This window comes from Euprymna scolopes, chromosome 8 (genome assembly GCF_053919585.1).
Source record: "Euprymna scolopes isolate OS-2025 chromosome 8, ASM5391958v1, whole genome shotgun sequence".
Lineage (NCBI taxonomy): Eukaryota > Metazoa > Mollusca > Cephalopoda > Sepiida > Sepiolidae > Euprymna > Euprymna scolopes.
This window is the reverse complement of record NC_136489.1, coordinates 101,748,749-101,770,348: the sequence shown is the minus strand read 5'-3', so window position 1 is coordinate 101,770,348 and position 21,600 is coordinate 101,748,749. Positions and strand designations below refer to the sequence as shown.

Here is a 21,600-nt window from a genome sequence, read left to right as displayed (position 1 = left end):
TCACGTTTTAACTCGACCAAACTCTGACTAAACCATTCTCGAACTGACTCCTGGTCTGTTCTCTTACTCTCTGATCTCTCTACTGACTCTCTTTGTGCATATATGAAACTATCATTGTTTAATTCTCTGATCACGTGACTTTAACCAACTCTTCTCGACATCTCTACATCATTATCTGTACGGTGGCCAAAGAATCCGTCACCTGGTCTTTGTCACGCATGAACTCGTTATTTATGAAAACTAAAATTCCTAACTGCTTTTTTCTAAAATTCCATTTTACCAAGTTAGCATTTCTGTTATGTATTTTAGCTGGCAAAACATCTAGATTTCGAATAATAACAATCATAATAACTGTCTAGGTTACTTGGTATTGCCCCAACAGTCCATCATATAATATTCATATAAAATTAAAGATGCACCATCGAAAATCGGTCCAACAAGGTCTGACCCTGATTTGTTAGACTGATGCATGGTTTTGTTCAGTCTCAGGAAATCCAACCGTCGAGAAGAGGTTAGTTTATTGCTAATCACCTCAGATGCCCCTGCCATATATCTACAGAACAGAGCTTGGAGCCACTATGGCAGCTCCTAGTTTGTCGGATTGATTGCCAAGAATGAATTCTCAGCAAGCATGCTTAGTATTTAGTAGAGGGCAAGATCTCTATGGAGCCAGACTATACTTCACCTTGGTGGAAGGGTGTTACAATACATTTTGATGATAAAGATACATGTTAGATTATGTGAGGGGTGATCAATACCAATACTAGGGGATTATGCTTCCTCCTAAATGCATGCTTTCAAATTATACCTCCTCCTCTACTAATCTTTGCTACTGCCCTCCCTCCCCCAACAAGCTGAACTATTATTTGAAAATAAACCAATACTTTCGATAACAAAAAGTCCAATTTTGATGAAACATTCAGAATTTACTTATTTTGATAAGAAATACATGTTTTCCAATTTAACATTGTAATTTTCAAAATAGTGAAGGTTTGATGAAATTTAAGCCACACAGTCACATTTATTTACAACTGGGAATAATTACTATGAAATGAGAAGTTGTGATTGTTTGTTCTAAACCGATTTCGCTAAGGGTCTTCCATTTAAAATTTCCTGTTTTGTAGTCGTCTGGTCAAAATACAGGGGCAGATAACTCTGGCCAGATCAATCAAGCTTCAAGACGTTTGTTAACAAGGTAGACAACTTTAAGGCACAAGAGTTATTTTCGTGATGGATTTTGTTATCCATCTAACAGACAAAAATTTCAGTTTGAGTTAGATGAAAACACATGCTTGTGTGTGTTTTGATATTTTGTTACTGTTAAAAGCAATTCTGTATCTTTTATATTTTAAAAGGCAATAAATAAATAAATAAAAATTAAAATAAAGAGGTCTCCAGAGTGCTGTTGCAGCACATGGAATCCTCAACAGATTTACCTTCTTTCTGGTTGTTTGGTTTAGAGTTAGTGCTGTTTGTAGTTGGGTGGTTTAAATAAATTACAAATATAAAATATACAAAACAAGAAGTTGAATTAAAATTGTACGTCGGATTCTCGAACTTAGACTCATATAGCATTAAATCTGACAAATTAATATTTGTCTGACTATTGTTTTCTTTTTTTATCCTTGAATCATATTATTGGCACGAGAAAATATTATTCTGGCTAAGAAGTTTGTTAAACTGGAGACATTTTCGCTTATGACCTAAGCAGCACCAGCCGCTTAGGATTATGGTAAAAAGAATTGTCTATATTTTTCTATTTGCATCTGATTTTAGAATAAACAATTAAATTTTTAAAAATAGATATAAATCTATTTATTACTTAGACTTACTTAGATATCACAATAGGAGGTACAGCCATTTGTTTACAAAAATCTAATAAGCATGTTGCATTTATGAAATGCTACAAGGTGCATTTGTTATCTTTCCTGAACTTTATCACAAAAATTTACTTTTCTGCAGATTTTCGATTTCTTTGAATGGTTGTATTTTTTTTAAATAGTGCAAGTAACAATTTGTTTCAATAATGCGACTAACAATTTGTTTCAATAATGCGACTAACAATTTGTTTAAATAATGCGACTAACAATTTGTTTCAATAATGCGACTAACAATTTGTTTAAATAATGCGACTAACAATTTGTTTAAATAATGCGACTAACAATTTGTTTAAATAATGCGACTAACAATTTGTTTAAATAATGCGACTAACAATTTGTTTAAATCATGCGAGTAACAGTTTGTTTATAATAATATCGCTTGGTCAGAAAACAAATAAACGTTTCTCAATTTCAGAATGGTCGGACGAAATGGACAACCAGCGATCCATCGAATACATAAAGAAGCTTCAAGAAGAGTACAAACTACCCAGAAAAATTTTTCTTCCAGAGGAAGACAAAACTCACATCCAGCTTTCTACACCCTTTTCTTTGTGTGAACAGGCAGACCAATGTATTTCAATGAATACGAATGGTATGCAGGAAGCAGCAGACTTAATTTCAGAAGTCACTACTGTCAATGAGAGTATCGTTCCTATACAAGGGACCAACAGTAATACTTTTAATGATGATGAGTTCCAGTTTTTGCATGCAACACCATGGGGACAGGATGACATGCACCAGAATAATGTGGATTTTAATGGTGAGTTAAGATTTGTTTGTTATATACTCGATACGAACTGCTAAAAGTATGTATGGTGTTCTATTCTTGAGGCGAGGTGATAATGTTCTGTTTATTCTCTTGTACATGCTCATACACGAATATATAAATCGATTTATTACTTATATTTACTTGGATATCACAACAGGAGGTACAGTCATTTGTTTGCAAAAACCTATTTAGTATGTTGCATTTATGAAATGCTAAAAGAGGCTCTTGTTGTCATTTTTAAACTTTATCACAAATATTTGAGACAAATAAAATAAGCACATTATTTATATCAGTTTCAAGAATTTAAAATCAACAAACATTTCGACGGTCTATTTCATCTTAAAATTTATTTGATTTAACTATCCTATGGATCCATATTCTTTAACTATGAGTTGCCTTCTTGCTGGATCATCCCCATGGAGATATGAGACCCTTTATCTACCGGTATTTTCCATTACACATCAATGATATGACATGAAACTTCACCCATAGCATTGCAGCAGTTATAAACATTTGCATTTATTTTCTCATGTAGAGAGCACTCTATTAGGTGATTTGGTCACCCACAGGCTAATCAGATTGCAGGGTGCATTAATTTCATCCATTCCATGAAGGATTACTTCAGACCCTTTTTCTGAAACGCAACAGTCTTCAAGGAATTTTCCTGGAAGCAACAAAGAAAGACGCCTCTTCTCTATCGCTTTTGCCTTTGTCCACTGAATCCTCGAACATCGGTTTTCTTTTGCCGAAGATAAACTACTCAGAGACTTTCAGCAGTTCAATAACGTTCTACTTTATTTCTTGATTCCTTTCTTCATAAACCTATACCAACATGTTATGTTGTTGTTCATAAAAAGGTTTTTTCTTTCATGTTGTAATGTACTGCGGGAGGTGGGGACGAACCTGAACGATCGTTGTTGATGTTAGGAAAATAGAATGTTTAGAAAATATGTATCGAGAATGCTAGCAAGGAATGTTAACTTGATAGAATGGAATTTTATTTAGACCTGAATGAAATTGATGGTTTATATATCTCCTAACTATTAGTGTGCAAACGATTACAAGAGAGCACTATCGATTCCACTATCCACAGCGATATCCCTTCATTCAATTAGACACCTATATAAAATTTGAGATACTGAAAATCAATCATTTCACACGTGTTAGATTTTAGTGCAAACATGAAAATATAAATGTTGAAAATGTTGGTCTGTTTGTCAAACTGCTCACACCAAGGAATAACCTTCATCCATAGAATAAAACGAAAATGTGATATTGTTCTATGACAAAGCAATACAAGCAAATACATACAAGGCCATCAAACCAAACATTATCATCTTTTCTCTTCTTTTCTAATCTTCTTTACTTATTCCCATCTACAAAATGACATCATAGCAAAAGAAACACTCAAATCCAAAAATGGCCGTGCTAAAACATGTTTGGCGCCACTAATTACTCCATTTCATTACAATTCATAAATTGCTACAATTTCTCCGCTCCGATTCACTCTTTCAATCGTGACATCCTTAGATGTGGTAGCAAAGTAGCTTACCCACGTATTTCTACTTTCATAGTCATCACCGAAGCCCCTATTTCATAGTCTACACTTATTGTGATTCACCGTAATTATTTCGTTTGACCATAACCTGTTTCCATCATTTAAACATAGCATATTGCGTAAGCTAATGTAAGCTAATAATGATTGCTTCCTGTTACTTTCATGTCAACACTTTCATTGGCTGAACAGACATATTCCATCATTCCAGGTTTCATATTTACCACCAAACACTAGAGAATGCTTCTTCGTTCAATTCAACATGGCCACTTCATCCTATTCATTTAGAATATCAATTCAATTACACATTACAACATTTTTATTGCATCTTTAATGTAGTACTCGGCAGTTACACTACTATTTCTGTAAAGGTTTCCATTACAGAGACAGACAGACCGATATATATATATACATTATACATAACCGTTTTCCTAAAATGAAATGCGAAACCATATAGAAATATTTTATTCAGACAAAAATTATTTTGAAAATTCTGAATTTTTGAGATGAGGGCTGATTGTTTATATTACTTTTTTTGATCGGACTATTGTTTTCATCTTGAGTTTTATTTGTGCAACGTTTTGGTCAGATTGTCCTTCGGTCGTCTGCGATCATGTTGGTTGTTGTTTGGAAAAGAACTAAAACCATAAAATAGAGACCAACTCACAGAATACAAAATATCTACGGAGTCAGTAATTTTTCTCTTTTCTTTTCCAAACAACAACTAACATGCCTGAAGAAGGACAAAGGGCAATCCAGTCGAAACGTTGGACAAATAATACTCAAGATGAGAACAATAGTCCAATCGATACAAGTGATATAAAAATCATTTTTGTTTTAACATTTCTTGTGTCGAATAAACATGAAAGGACTGATTGATTACGTATGTGAATAACTCTGGAAAAAAAATACAAAACATCAGAATCTTAAGAATGACTTGAAAACAATGTGGTCTTTAAAAGAAACAAGAGCCCAAGTTTACTCAGCTGGGCAAACTTGAGTCTTTGTACCGGAAAAATATCCTGTAAATAAAACGTTGTTTAGTAAATCTTTATTTTTTTTTGCATTTTTTTTTTTTTTGGCATTACTATACACCAAACATAAATATAAATATCACTAAAACATCCACTGAGTCATAAGCTTCATTTCGGTACCTTACTTGCCTAGGTGAGTTGCCTGTAGGCTGAAATAAACCGTGTCACACACACACACACACACACACACACACAGTAAATTGAACTTACTAAGGGAGATAATAACTTCCGGTGAATACTGGAAAAATATCCAGTAAATAAAACGTTGTTTAGTAAATCGTTATTTTTTATTTTTATTTATTTTTTTTTTTGGCATTTCCATACACCAAACATGGATATAAATATCACTAAAACATCTGCTGGGGCATAAGCTTCATTTCGGTACCTTGCTTGCCTGGGTGGGTTGCCTGTAGGCTGAGATAAACCGCATCAAACACACACACACACACGCAGGCACGCACGCATACACACACAGTAGGAAAATTTATAATAAGATAAGCATATCAGCTGTGATAAAGGCAACTGATTTAATCAAACAAAATTTTTAAAGAGAAATTATTTACACCTAATCTTTGAAAGACCAAACTGTAAAGAAGTATAGATAGCAATTCTAAAAGAGTCTTTGAATATAAATGTAATTCATAAAGAAATTAAGTTTTAGTTCCAGGAGGAAATCCATTGATCGCTTAAAACTAACTTTTTTTTTTTTTACAAAGGAGTCACTCGAGGATACGGGTCAATAAGTGCACAGTAGTCAATGGAACAATATCGCAGTAATCGTTAGTAGTGGAAATTTGGTAAATTGGATTACTTAAGGGGGCGGTTCATCAAGAACTTGTTTACATTGGACTTGAAAACGACCATATTGTAGTCAGCTGGAAAATAGGGAAGCGGAAAAAAATAGTGTACATTAAGAAACTTCCGATTCTTTATTAATGTGATAATGGTAAGTTGATCAGGCATTGATTCCTGTTCGAACCGATGGTTGAACACGATTGTCAAAATCAGTATGAACACATGCGACACTCAAGAACAGTTCTTATGGCAGGCCATCAAGTCTCGACAGCTTGTTGTAGCTAAGCAAGATCTTACTCTCTGTCAGGAGATTACACTCTATTACTTTCCTCTTCACAACTAACGTCTTTTATTTCTCAGGCTCTCTGGTTGTGTGTCTGTAATTGGCTATGACGTGGATTGGAAGATCTTCTATGCTTTCTTTAGTGTCTCATCGCACATTTTTATCATCATCACCACTTTTATATAGATGATATCGCTCCTTCTGTGGAAGCTCCTTGGTTAATGAAATTAGGGTTGGAATCAAGGACCCTCTTCCGGGTTGTTGCTTGTGAGGATTATTTATTATAATATTAAATTAACTTTGACTTAATGCAAAAAATCAAACATATCACCTTGAACTGGAGCTAACAACAAATGGGCTTAAAATACTCATAAACCAATAAACGAAATACTCAAGTATAATATTCAACAACAAATTAAACTCTAAAGCACATTTTGACCACATGAAATCTGATATATAAACGGCTATATGTCTATCTGTCAGTCTCCATATTTTCAAACTCTATCTCCTCCGAAACAGAGCGGTGCTAGGGGCCTCAAATCGTTCTGTTATGGCCGGTTAAAATTGTTTTTAAGGGGTCAAAAATGGGTCAAAATTGAAAAAAAATCGTTAAACATTTTATATATTCATCTTAGTTTATTTTTAATTTTTAATCGGTGTATATATTGGTACAGTGGTAACGTCACCAGCTTTGGAGGCTATGGTTTCAGTTTCAATTCTAGCTGACGGCACCTAAATACTTTTTTTTTAAACTTTTGAAATCACGACTCTATAATAATATATACGAAATCTGGACAAATTAAAATATCATATTTAAGCACATTTTACGCCCGAGCAACCCCTCCACCCCGCTATTAAAAGGATAAAAAAAACTTTCAAAATCCTTGAGTATTAAAAATGGACTGAGAAAAGATTGTAAGGTAGGGGTCAGAATATACAAGTTGAATATCTACCCAAAACTTTATTACAGGTGTACTAGACTTTTTAGCCTATTAAAAATAGGCAAAAGTTATAGACCGTTGACTTAAAATGAGTGGATATGGTTAAATTTGTGCTCATTTTTAAAATGCTAATATCTATTAATCCTTATTAATCCCTAACTGTGCATCGAAAGAATACCATAAAACTGAGTTTGCCGCCCCTTATCATAACAAAGGTCTATACAAAGTTCCAGCCATATCGGCCCAGTAGTTTCTGAGAAAAAGTGAAACAGATAAACAAAGAGAAAGACTAACAGAAATATAGATTATCTACAGAATCAAAATCTGAGACTATGCTTCTATATTTACTCATACAAAGATAAAAATTACTAGATATATATTTTTATAAAATTTAGGACGTAGGTAGTAGATATGAAAGGGGAATCTAATTAATTATGTTTGATTTATTTTTTAAGGGAAGCAAAAGGACCTCAACAATAAATTTATGTATAAATTTTAAAAATGCCCTACACTTGAAAAAAGTTATACACATGAATTCAAAAACTATCGGGCTGATTTTTATAAAATTTAAAACATGGAGAGTAGACATGAAAAAAGTTTAATTAATTTTATGATAAATATAATTTTATTTTTAAAGAAATGTACTTACGGATTAAAAAGCTTATACTTATTCAGATTCTGACCCAAGTTCTGACAACATCACATCGGCATTTTCCGGCATATTTACGGAAACAGACGAAAAATGCAGACGATGTAAAGACTGCCAGAGATGATAATTTTAAAATGCAGTGTTGTAGCAAAACCATAAAATAAAAAAAATTAAAAAAATAACAACGAAATTTGGGAAAATGTTTTTTTAACAATTTAAAATAAGAAAAATAGTTACCATAAATTTAATTGTATGGAAGAAAAATATCTTTTTGTTAAGAAAAGTTTTTGTTTTCTTTGTGAACGTCGTCGGTATTGGTGAATTTTCATACATACTTATCCCCTACGGTTTTTCTTTCGGTCATTTTGCACATAGATTCACAATTTTTTTTTCCATTTTCTCTTCTTTGTAATAAGTTTTCTTTTCTTTTTTTTAAGAGGAAACTAATTCCTTCAGGAGAATTAATGCATGCTGTAATTTATTTTCAAATTTGACACAAAGGCTGTTTTCCTTTGTTTTTTGTTTTCTTTTCTGGTTCAAATGAACTTAATTCATTAAAATTTGTCGTCTGCTGACAGCTGTTTACTGAGTGGCTAATCGCGTCAGGTCAGAATTTGAATAAATACCAAAAAACTTTCTGAAATTTGAAACATAGGTAGTAGACATACGAGAGCTTCTAATTAGTTATGCTTGGTTAATTTGTTTTAAAGATGTTTTTAATCACCAGTTTCTTTTTTTTATGAGTGAGGGGGGGGGATAATAAATCTGGGATGCTACTGCTACATGTATATCTATTTTTTTGTACTTTTCTGTGATCATTACACTGTTACTGTTGTCACGTTTTCAGATTGTTGTACGGAAGAAGCATTTTCTCAAGTGGAGTTGGGCAATTATCAAAATCCAAACCAATCCATGATGACGACAACGGAAACGAACATGCACACATCGGTGACTACTCAGTTAGGTGACCAAACTTCATTACCAATGGATCTGCAGGGATTATGGGACTTGGTAGAGATTGCCACTGCATCTCCAACAGCACAAATTGCTAACAATTCAGCAGGTACAGTTCTTTATAATCTTTAAAAAATAATGAATAATAATAATAATAATAATAATAATAATAATAATAGTAATAAAAAGAATTGATTGAAAACTGTTTTTCATTGCGCAGGCTTTCTCTTTTTTTTTTCCATCTTACTTCAGTAAGTTCTCAGTAATCAAGTGGCTCCTTCCTAGGACTAACACTTAATCTGTATATGTGATACAGAGATATCCGCATGTTCAATCCAGATTCTCCTCTATCTCTGAAATGTTGAGTTAGTATTTACTTATTAGTTCATTTACTTCTAACCCAAAGATGACTATGTAAAATCAAAAGGTTCATGACACCTGTGGAACATATATGAACTTTTTGAATTTTCAAACATAAAAGATAAAAAAAAATCGGGGGGGAAAAAGGTATAAGTAAACAGAAACTCTTGGTTCAATGATTGTTTATTTATATACATAGTATATATTAATTTGCTATTCTATAGGTTGAATCTTTTCTGGAGAGTTAATGAATATGCACATACATTAGATGGAGGGATATCCTTTGATCCCAATATCAGTGAACTCATAACAATATTAAACTAACTCATCCACATGCAACTTGTAAACGAGATCAATATAAACCAACCCCGGTAAAACATTACATCGGACACCAGAAAACTGTAAACCTGTTAGCCGGACACTTTACATAAATGAATACTAGCAGAACTCGTGGAACTTCCACGGTAGTTGAAAATTTTTAAAACACATTATAAATAAAATGAATAAGAAATAAAATGAAATAGATAACGACGAATTTTAAACATTTTTTTTAGCAACTTCTTTTTTTAACCTTTTAAAGCTAAAGTGAATTGATTTAAGAAAATTAGATTTTTTTCCAATGAAAATTCGACACACAACACATTGTTTTATTTATTTATTTTTTCTGAATAATTTTTTTATACAAATTATAATGAAATAGTCGTGTCAAGCGAATTCTTTTTTAGCTTTCAATATTATATTATTTTGAATACTTGGTCAGGATTTACTTGTAGAATAAAGTATTTTTTATGTCAGGTAATTTTAACAAACTCCTGTACAGAGATCGAAGACACTCGAGGATAGTGAGTAGTATGTAATGAAAATTGTTCAGTAGGCAATTAAAACCCTATTTCAGTATTTGTGTGCCATTTTAAATTGTTTGCTAATGTTTGTAATTCTATTATCCTTTCTTAAATAAATTACCTCAAAGCGTTCAGCTTCAAATGTGTTTGAATAATCTTTAAGCTATTTATAATCATTACTGACAATTATCAGTATTGAACACCATTGGTAATCATCAAGTCCAATAAGTGAGCATTATGAAATGTCATAAGACCATCAGTGCCTGGAATGTCATAAGGCCATCAGTGCCTATATTGGTGTTCAGAAATGGTCTTGTGTTAAACCTAGAATCATGAAGATGTAAGTGAGCTTCAGAAGAGAATCTTTTTTTTTTTTACAATTAAATCTATTTTTTCATCTGCATTCATTATACAGTTATTGTTCCATTTTCAGATTGTCATACCGAAGAATCTTTATCCACAGAGGAATTGGACAATTATCAAGATCAAAACCAATCCATGATGACAACAACAGAAACGAACATGCACACACCAGTGGCTACTCAATTAGGTGACCAAACTTCATTGCCAATGGACCTGCAGGGATTGTGGGACTTTATAGAAATTAGCACCGCACCCACATCCACACAAATTACTCCCAACTCAACAGGTATGGTTCTTTATTTCCTTTAACCCCTCTCCCACTCCTAAATGATAGATTTGAAACTGGTTTCCATTGCACACTCCTTTGATATGTATGGATTTTTTTTTACATACTAATAATTCACCACTTACTGTTGTGGCCCTAAGAAAGCGTCATAAAAGAACACGTGAGCAACAGGTTCAGATAGAAAGAATATCTTGTACAAGAAAGTGAAATACAAAAAAGGTTGACGTTTCTGAATTTTTGAGATGAGGATCGGTTATTCATATTATTTGGATTCATCGAACCACTGTTCTCATCTTGAGTGTCATTTTCACGTTTTGGTCGATGTAACCTCCGACCTTCTTCAGGCTCCACTTGAAATTCCGTTCAAATTCCCGAGTTTGACAGAAACATTCCCGAGTTCGACAAAATACACTTGAAGAAGGTCGGAGGTTACATCGACCGAAACGTTGTGAAAATCACACTCAAGATGAGAACAGTAGTCCGATTAATCCAAATAATATGAAAAAAGGTTGTCAGTACTTTCTGACTAGTAAGTTAGTCTATAGTGTTGTGTTAGATCACAGTATTTCCCCTCACTAGAGTATTAACCTCATGGTTTATATAATGGTTAGCAGAGTCCATTATGTGTGAATGGGTAAGTCCCCATAATGTTACATAGGGGTCCATATTAGAGAGAGAGACGAATGGGGACATTCATATTGATGAGGGGGAGAAGAGAGAGGAGAACGGTGGTGATCAGTTCTTACACACAGAGAGGAGAGGGGACAGTCATTACTTAGATGGAGAAGGGGACACATTACTTAGATGAGTTATACACAACCTTCATTATAAGGATGAGGGAGACAATGCTCATATAAAGATTATTATACATTACCTTTAATTTGGTTGAAAGACGACACGGAGACGCAGTTACAAAATATGATGTGTTCTTTTATTACATTCGACCGGTCGCAATGATTATGACATCCAGAAATTCAAAGTTGACTACATGATTAAAACTTCCTCCCTCTCTTCCAAAGAGAGATAGACCCTCCTCTGATTCGATCCGGACTCGACTCTGGACTCCGTCTCTCTCTGTCTCCAACTCTGTCTACCCATCTGTCTAACTCATCTTCAACTCTAGCTCCTATATTGAGAATTCATTTCTGCCATGACATCATACGCATGTCCAAAAACGTGCATGACCCACGTGGCTTGAACATGCGCAGTACACACATGTCTGCAGACAAGAATTCTTACTAACCTATTTTTCAACCTAACATTATTTTCAATAAGTTTTTAATTTTCTACTGTTCATTCTTCTAACTGACCTTATTTTAATTCCGTTTTCATAAAAGAATTGAACAATCAACATATCTAAACTATTTTATGTGAAAACTGAACAATCGAAATTCTACATTCCATTTCTGACCCTATTTCTGAACCTTGCTTACAGGGTTCGAATCTCGGTCTATCTAATCTCATTTTTACTCCTCTAATGTTTTTCTTAAAGGAAAAGGGGACCGTTTCTTGTAACAATAATACTCACTAAAGCTAAAAGCCGAATACAAGAGAATAAAGTTTAGTTATGGGACAGTGCTATGAAAAGGTTGAGAACTATGATCAATTCACAGGGCGACGTAGCAGATATTTCTTAACAGTAGTGTTGGGACGATTAATCAGAATCAGAATTGGGAATCAGAAAAATCGGAAAGTTTGGGGGTATCGGAATCGGAAAAATTGATGTTTATTTTCCGATGCCAAAACGATTCTTTTAATTGTCTTTTTTTATTCGATTTTTTTAAAGTAAAATCTTCCATTGCTGGTAATAATGATAAAATAATAAATATTTATTGATTTTAAAATACAAATAAAGCGAAAATCGATAGATCATCTTTCACAAGTGTATTTTGACGTTTAGGAAAATATCTGCATATTGAACATATGTTTTTACAAAAATCTGGCGAAATAACAATCTTATAGTTAAATACTTAGAGATTTATAAAGAATCGGAATCAGAATCAGTAATTGTATCGGAATCGGGAATTTAGTTCAGAATCGGTAATTGTATTGGAATCGGGAAAAATATTGGAATCGTCCCATCACTACTTAACAGTAAACTTGAAACGACCATGTTGTAGTCTGGAGGGAAACATTTCCATTATAGCGTGTTCCATAGTTGGAAAGTTCTTGGAAAGAAACTTTATTCATAGAAGTTCTGTTTGATTTTAGGTATATAGTATTGGTAGCAAGATAAGTTCTTGCTGAGATTTTTTTTTTTATTGGGTGGAGATGAGGAACAGGAATTTTAATTCAGTCAAGAATCTATCATGGAAACATTGGTAGAGTAGAAAAAGACTAGCAATGTCTCTTTTATGAGGAAGGGGCTACAGAAAAGAGAAAAAATCATCTCTCACTAGATTGTGAAGTCAGTTTTGTAATCTGTCAAGTCACGAAAAAGTTTTCCGAGGGACATTTTCATAGATGTGACAACCGCACTCCATCTTCTGTAAAAATAATTGAATACTTTCAATTATCAATATCATAAATAAAAAATAAAAATTAATGATAACTTAAAGAGAGAAAGAAACACGTTCACATTTATTATAGAGTAGTGGATTTCTTTCTGGACTTATTTCGGGTGGCAGAGTAAATCTAAGGGATTTTTCTGGTAATTGTTATTTGCTTTCTCGCTTCCCCTGATCTCATCTGAGGACTAGACAAAGGCCCGTGTTTTCCGCATTAGCATTTGATGGAATGAAAGTACATATATTTACTTATATGTATGTGAATATACAAATAAATACGATTAGAGATATTGACCAAGAAAGAAAGAGTATATGTGAGGTGTTATCGTTTGGCTGCGGGAGTTCGAGGATATGTCGAGTAAAAGCTATTCAACATATAACAACATCATTTTTGTTGTATGAACACAAAAGTAAAAAAAATACAACAAACATACAAGAAGCAGCAGAGAAAGTATCATACTGGGTCTGGTTGTAAAGAAATAATCTGTCTTGGAAAGAAACGTAGCTTACACCAGTACTAATGCAATCTCCTGATGGACGGGCCTCGCCATTTCAGAGAAATAGGAGCCGAAACTGTGAAGTGGTAGGTGTGTCAGAAATTTCGTGAAAATAGTGAATAATTCCACCCCATCTTTCCAAGCTTATAACTCCTCGAAAAATGTAATTCAAGCCCTAATTTTTTTTCAATTAAAGGAGCAAGGACCAAGGTTTCATTAAAAAACAAAAACAAAAAAAAACAACAACAACGTGTTTTTTTTTTTTAAAAAGGTTTTAAACTTTGGACTTTACAGGTAAATTTCTAAAAAACAGTTCTTTTTTTTGTTTTAAATTTGAATATATTATTTATTGACCTTTTCTCTTCAATTTGTGATATATAAGACTTTGGTACATAAATTAATTATTTACTTTTTAATAGACATTTCAAAATGGGAGGCGTGGATTATTCGACCCCCTGTCTTTCCAAGCTTATAACTCCTCGAAAAATGCAATTCAAGTCCTAATTTTTTTTTTCAATTAAAGGAGCAAGGACCAAGGTTCCATTAAAAAAAAGTTTTTTAAAAATAAAAAAAAATAACGTGGTTTAAAAAAAAAAAGAAAGGTTTTAAACTTCAAACTTTATAGGTAAAATTCTAAAAAACACTACGTTTTTTTGTTTTAAATTTGAATATATTATTTATTGACCTTTTCTCTTCAATTTGTGAGTAAATTAATTATTTACTTTTCGGTGAGTAAATTAATTATTTACTTTTTAATAGAAACTTGAAAATGGGGGGGGGCGTGAATTAAAAAAAACGTTTGTCTAAAATATTATATTCGGTTTATTGGAAAGGGCATAAAATTTCACATTGACCCTGAAAATATCGTAAAAATAGAATCAATAGAAAAATTTTGATAGATTTTTAAAGATTAAAAATTGAAAAATATTGAGTTCGGAAAATTCATTACTGCTTAAAAAAATATATATATTTCTATTACTTTTAAAACAACTTTAATAGTTTATTTTGGAAGTATAATCCATAAAGAAAATAAATAACCCACTTTTAACAGAGAAATTCCGAGATTTTTATATTGTATTCGCAGTTTCGTGTTAGGGGCGTCAAAAATTCTTACAAAAATTCTGATACACCTAGTGAAGTGGTTCCTTCTGATAATCGTTGTACTGAATCCGATTGTGAAGCTGTGAGCTATTGTGCACTGTAGGCCGTGTGTGCACATTATTCACTGTCTCTTTTCAGCTACAACGTGATAACGTTGCACTCAGCCTTCAATCCAGATCCAGTTCGTGTCTGTGACATCATCGTCACCATCATCATCATTGGTATAATGTCCGTTTAATATGCTGACATGCGTTGAACAGCTTAGAAAATTGATTTCTAAACTAACCTATTTCCAAGTCTTTATTGGTCTCTATTTCTCTCATGTCCATATTTATCACTTCCGCCCATGTTTTCTTCGACCCAGTGGCGTAGCTAGGGAAAGGCAGGGAATTTTCAAAATTTTTCAGCCAGGCTAAGATGCGAAAATAGTCTGACAATAAGATTCATCTATTAAAATATCATGTATTAAATGTAAAGCTTTTAAGTTTTTTAAAAATCTTTTCTAAAATATTTGAAACTTTTAATTTTTGTTTTTAATTAGTTACTGAAGAATATTTTTGCCGATTTTTATTGAAAACTGTAAGTTTTTGTAGTTTTTTATAGTGCGTTTGAAATCATTAGATGACACTTATTTCATTTTTTTTTTAACTGTGAAAACTAATTGGAAAAAGGACTAAGTGGTTTTACACACACACACGCACACACACACACACACACACACACACACACACACACACACACACACACACACACACACATCATACTTTGGGGTAATTACGCCAAATCCGGGGGTGATTACGTCAACTAAAAAAAGTGCTCTTTATATGCGTGGTTGCCAAAGGAGCACTTTTAGCTAGTTAGTGCAATTACCCTGGACTTGATGCAATTACCCCAAAGTACGGTGTGTGTGCATATATACATATATATATATTTATTTAAAGGGGATTAGAACATCAGTCTAAAGAGCAGAGTGTATTTTAATGTAATAGTAAAATCACTAATGTAATTAAAATACAAGAAAAACAGTGCTCATTGTAATTCAGATATATAATAAGCTCAATAGGCATATATATCCTAGAGCTATTTTAATATTTAGTAACATGATTGATAATTTATAATTAAAATTAAAAATTAAAAATCAGTTTCATAAGGAGGAACAAAACAAAATCAATAAATTGTACGATCGTTTCGGAAACAATGTTTTTATTGAGATAGACACTAAGTCATGGTCAATAATTTTAACATATAGTTTTTTGAAACAAAGTCTCCTCATTAGAAAAGATATTGGGTAGGGTTTTTTAAAGACACCAAAAATAAACCTAGCATTTTTTTTTTTAAGTAAGGCAGATGTATCTTATAATGGTTCGCCTTTTAAAATTCGTAAGTATCATCGTCAAAGCATTCATTTGGATGGTAAATGTAGCTACAGTTTATTGATTTTGTTTTGTTCCTCCTTATGAAACCGATTTTTAATTTTTAATTTTAATTATAAATTATCAATCATCTTACTAAATTACACATCCATCATATCATTCTGATACAATTTTTTTTTCTATGTAACATGTGCCAATTAGCATACTGGTTCCTGCCAGATTACAAAGTTAAGCAACGTTGAACCTGGTCAGTACTAAAATGGGTGACCATTTGGGAATTTCAGGTGCTGTATGTGCTCTTCACTTATCTCGGCATTGTTTCCAGTCAGTCTTGAGCCTATCAAGTGTTGATTCCGGAGAGGTGTGGTTAGGGATTATCCAACCCTTGCCTCACAATTACACACACAGCTACCCCTACAGAGGTGTCCATTGTTTTTTGAGATTGAACGTTGGCATCGAACACATGCCATCAACCATAAATAGCCAAATTTCATTCGCATACACCGTCACAACTTTTTCCTTGGTCAACAATGGTAACACTCTTCTGTTTAGTAATGACAGAAATACCGTGAACTAAGTCCATCCTTTCCTAACTCTTGTAATCACACTAGCACCTTCTCCACCTTGTGCTCCAATGATATCATCAATGATCTTTGAGCATATTTTCTTAAAGTCTGTCAAAATCGGTGTTCATTTTTCATTAAATAATATATAGGAAAGAACATATTATTTAATTGATTGGAATTCTTATCTCTTATTGGAATCTCTACGGTTCCAGATGAGCATTGTCTGAAGATAGCGGTTTCAATCCTACTCAAAGCTGGCCAGAGGCTTAGTTGGCCAAAAACGTGGTGAGACGACAACAACTATGGAAGGCAATAATTGCTGAGGATGAAGTTAAGGGATTCGAAGTTCCTATCCCGTTGTGGTAACCACCTGACGAAGACCAGAGGAATAGTTGGTCGAAATGTCGTGAAACAACAACTAAAAAGATAAAGATAATAGTCCGTGATAAATAAATGAATAAATAATAGGAAAGAACACGTTTACATTTTTGGAGTGTTATCATTAATATAAATAAATGTGTGTTATAATGAATAGAAACGCTTGAGTAAGACAACAAACAGCTGTTAGAAATTGCACCGTTGGGCTTACACACAGCACCCTCCTCCCACTTCCGGGTTAATGTAAAAAGAAGGAAATGACTTTTGGAGCAATTCTTGGCATTTTATTTTAACTATGCGATGTAAAAATTTTTTTTTTTTAAATGGCAATCTACTTTTAGCAAGTAATGCATCAATCTCTTGTAAACCAGTTTTCTGATTTACCGTACCTTCATGAACTGTCTTCATTATGAAAGATGGATTATCCGATAGCCCTTAACAGCTTGGTTACACAAGATGTATCGCTTTGTAAGGAAACAGTTCTGGATTCTCTCTCTCTCTCTCTCTCTCTCTATATATATATATATATATATATATATATATATATATATATATATATATATAATATAAAGCTGAACGTGTGTGTGTGTGTGTGTGTGTGTGTGTGTGTGTGTGTGTGTGTGGTCACGAATAGGCTCCTATATGGTTGACTATTTTAAAAAACTGATTACATATAATGATAGATGTATCGAGGATCAGGAATGGGTATGTTTGATCTGGCAGAACGGTGGTTCATAAAAATTGTGGGGTCTGCGTTCGTGCATGGCCCCGAAAGTATGGAAATAAAAAATGAAAAAAAAAAAAAACGTTTACAAGGGTTTTTGATATAGTTGTACATAAGAATACTTTGATAAGTATGTTTTAACTTAAATAGAGATGGTATGATAAAATTGTAGGGTCTGCGTTCGCGCCTGGCCTCCATAGAATGGATATAGGCACAAACTTTAATAAAGACTTTTCATATCTATCTGTGTAAGTATATTTTGATAATTATGTTTCAGTTTGAAGAAATATGATATAAAATTAGGGGGTGTTCGTTCGTGCCTGACCTCCATAGAATGTAAATATGTCAGAAAGTTTAACAAGGTTTTATAATATAGATCCACAGAATATTGTGATAAATGTTTCAGTGTGAACAGGTATGGTATAATAAATTATGGGGTTTATCTATTTTATTTTTACTTTCATCATATTTTGCTTTGGTTTTGATACCGCCAAATTCGAAGCTATCTCTTTACAACCCTTCCTTCTTTTCATAACCTATCATACTGTTGAAGCCGTCGTTTATGCTACAGAGCTTGCACGCGTGTAGCGTAGTTTGCTTGGTGAACCCGTCGTTTATGCTACAGTGCATGCGCAGCGTAAACGGAACCTGCAAAATGGTGGAAAGTAGTTTGTTGGCTCAGGGGTTAATACCATGTAAACGGTAAATTTGCCCCAAGTTTGACTATCAGATTCGTTGTCAGCGACCTCAATTATCTATAAAAAAAACAAATTAGAGTGATCAGTGTTCTGTTGTAGCGTATCTGGGTATTTACCACAAAAAACAAAACATTAATCGGTACTCATGCAGAGAGTGATCCGTGCTGAAATAATAATGTTATTATTTAAAAAACCATTCTTAACATGGGGAGGGGAGGGTGTTTTGTAACTGATCTGTACTTTAACCTTATAATTGAATAAAAAACATCATAAAACTTTAATTAAACATGGAAATACGATTTAAAAAATAGCGCGGATCACTATCTGTATTAGCACCGTTTTTTTTTTTTTAAGAAAACCTTTAAAAAAAATTGAAAGTACACTTTTTCTTTTTTTTTTTTACGGAAGTTGTTTTTACATAAGAAAATATCAATGCTTTTTCTTTATTAAAGAAATTGGGTACTTATGCACTTATTGATCCGTGCTGAAATAAGAACGTTATTATTTAAACAGCCATTCTTAATTTGAGGAGGGCGTTTTGTACCTAATCTGTATTTTAACCTTACAATTGAATAAAAAAACATATAATAAGACTTTAATTAAACGTGGAAATACGATTTAAAAAATAGCGCGCATCACTCTCTGCATTAGCACCAAATATTATTTAAGCACGTTACCAATCCGTAAATTTTCTTTGAAAAAAAACTATACTTTCACCTAACAATTTATAGTTTTAATAATAGAAAAGTTCATATTTTCTTATATCGAAACAACTATTTAAAAAACAAAACAAAAACAAAAAACAAAAAAAACAACTTCGATTTCAACTTTTATGCTTCAACTTAAACGCAAGCGAGCAACTTTTTTTTGCCTGATATAATAAAAAAAACAATTTTTAAATTACAAAATTTGGAAGATAAAAAATGAATTTAAAATTTTTAAATAGGGAATGCTTTTTTTTTACTTATCGAGTAAACAGAAAATGAAATCTAATTCGCCTCGTCAAACCATGGGGTATGAAATGAATTGAAACGGAAGTTCAGTTCTACCAACAAAAACAGGTCCGCAGTATGAGCTTACGAAAAATATTTTTATTTTATTTAATATTTTTATGATTGGTAATGTTTATTTATTTTAATAACATAGAAACATCCCTCAACTTTAAAGATGGATTGTCTGAAAATTTCAAATAAATTGGTAATGTAGAAATAGTGTTTTATCGACTTTGAACGAACAAAGAATTATATATATATATATATATATATATATATATATATATATATATATATATATATATATATATTGTAAGCATTTGCTCAATCGTTGTAGGCATAGTTTCACAAGCTCTTCTATGTTAAAAAAGAAATTCTCACATAATTCTCACACAGCCTACCTTAAAAAAGGTGGGGTTTCGGTTGGTCAGTGAAGGAAAAAAAGAAAATGTTTCAACTCTTTCCTTTGCTTTGCTACCTATCAGCAGCAGTTCATAAGATGGTCTGGAATGGGATAAAAATTCAAAACTACTTCAATATAGAAGGATTTCTCTCTTGCTGACAGTAGACAGTCTAGAGTGTTCAAACGAGTGGAAGTCGTAAACGCTGTATAAACGGTAGTTGGCTGCCTTTTAGTTTTTATTTTCCTTATAGTGCTCAACCTTAAATATTCTTAAAAGGGCTTAATAATTATAATTATAAATAATAATAATTTTTTTTTATAGCTACAGACACTAGTGTTCCATGCTTTCACAATATATGTATGCAGGTGACAAATATACACCCACGTTGGGGGATTACAGAAACATGTATGCACATATGAAGCCATTAATGTTTGTATAAATAAAATTAATATACCTGCTCTGTTCACTCATTGAGCACTATTTTGGTAGACACATGTTGTTTCATTGGATGTACTTCTAGGAAACTAAACTCTACTGGCTATATATATATATATATATATATATATATATATATATATATATATATATATATATAGTAGGTGACAATATATAGGTATGGATATATATATATATATATATATATATATATATATATATATATATATACGTATGGGAAAATATGCTTATTCAATTATATTCAACCAATCCTTTAATTTATGAAGCTCGATGTAACTACAGAATGTATACAAATAACTGACAAAAAGTCTATATTCTAAATTTTAAGATGTTGTCTATCTTACCGTTTATTTCTTTCAGCATATTAAAGTGTTCAATTCTTGACAGTAGCACCTGAACCATTCATGTAATTATTATGTCAATTTTTTATTCTATTCTGCTCTGACTCACCATAAGATTAGAAACTAATCAATTTGAAAATTAAAGAAAAAGAATATGGGCATGATTACAAACATCGAAAAATCCAAAAAATAGTTGACACTCTGCTTTGTTTTAGTTACGCCATTTTTCCTTTTATTTTAAAATTAAAGCTGATGAATTCCTATTCTTCTGATGAGTAAGGGCAGAATAGATTAAAAAATTGACATAATGATTATATGAACGATTCTTGACTACAAAACAGGTGCTGTCAAGAAGTGAATATTTTAACATGCTGAAAGAAATAAACGGTAAGATGGACCACATCTTGAAATTTGGAATATAGACTTTTTGCCATATATATAAATATATATGTGTGTGTGTGTGTGTGTGTGTGTGTGTGTGTGTGTGTGTGTGTGTGTGTGTGTGTAAGGAAATGAACAACTTATCAGCATAGAAATAAGTTTTCTGGGCAGATGGTGGAGAAAGAAACGAGAAAGTTTTAACTTTGACATTGCTTTTATATCTAACTGCCAGGAGTAGTTAAAGGTTTAGTTTTTTGTGCTATTTATTTAGTTTAGCATTTACGAGGTGCCTTAAATAAGTTTCCAGACTTTTTTCGTATGGGCATATTTATTGATAGTACACCCATGAAACTCTAGTGCCCGTCAAAGTAATCTCCACCAGCTGCAATACACTTGTTGTACCTTTCCAACACCTTCTGGAAGGCCCCATGGAAGTCCTCTTGTGTGAACATGTCAATGACCCTCGTCACA

At 32.6% G+C, this 21,600-nt stretch overlaps 1 protein-coding gene across 1 annotated transcript in view; it reads left to right on the top strand.

The window, feature by feature from the left end:
* The window catches only part of LOC145283673 (uncharacterized), a 75,958-nt gene that overhangs the window by 32,629 nt on the left and 21,729 nt on the right, over positions 1–21,600 (top strand). Inside the window, exons 5-7 of the mRNA XM_080132685.1 lie at positions 2,296–2,640; positions 8,754–8,969; positions 10,496–10,711. Coding sequence (XP_079988811.1) covers positions 2,296–2,640; positions 8,754–8,969; positions 10,496–10,711 — 777 coding nt within the window. The remainder of the gene's footprint in view (positions 1–2,295; positions 2,641–8,753; positions 8,970–10,495; positions 10,712–21,600) is intronic.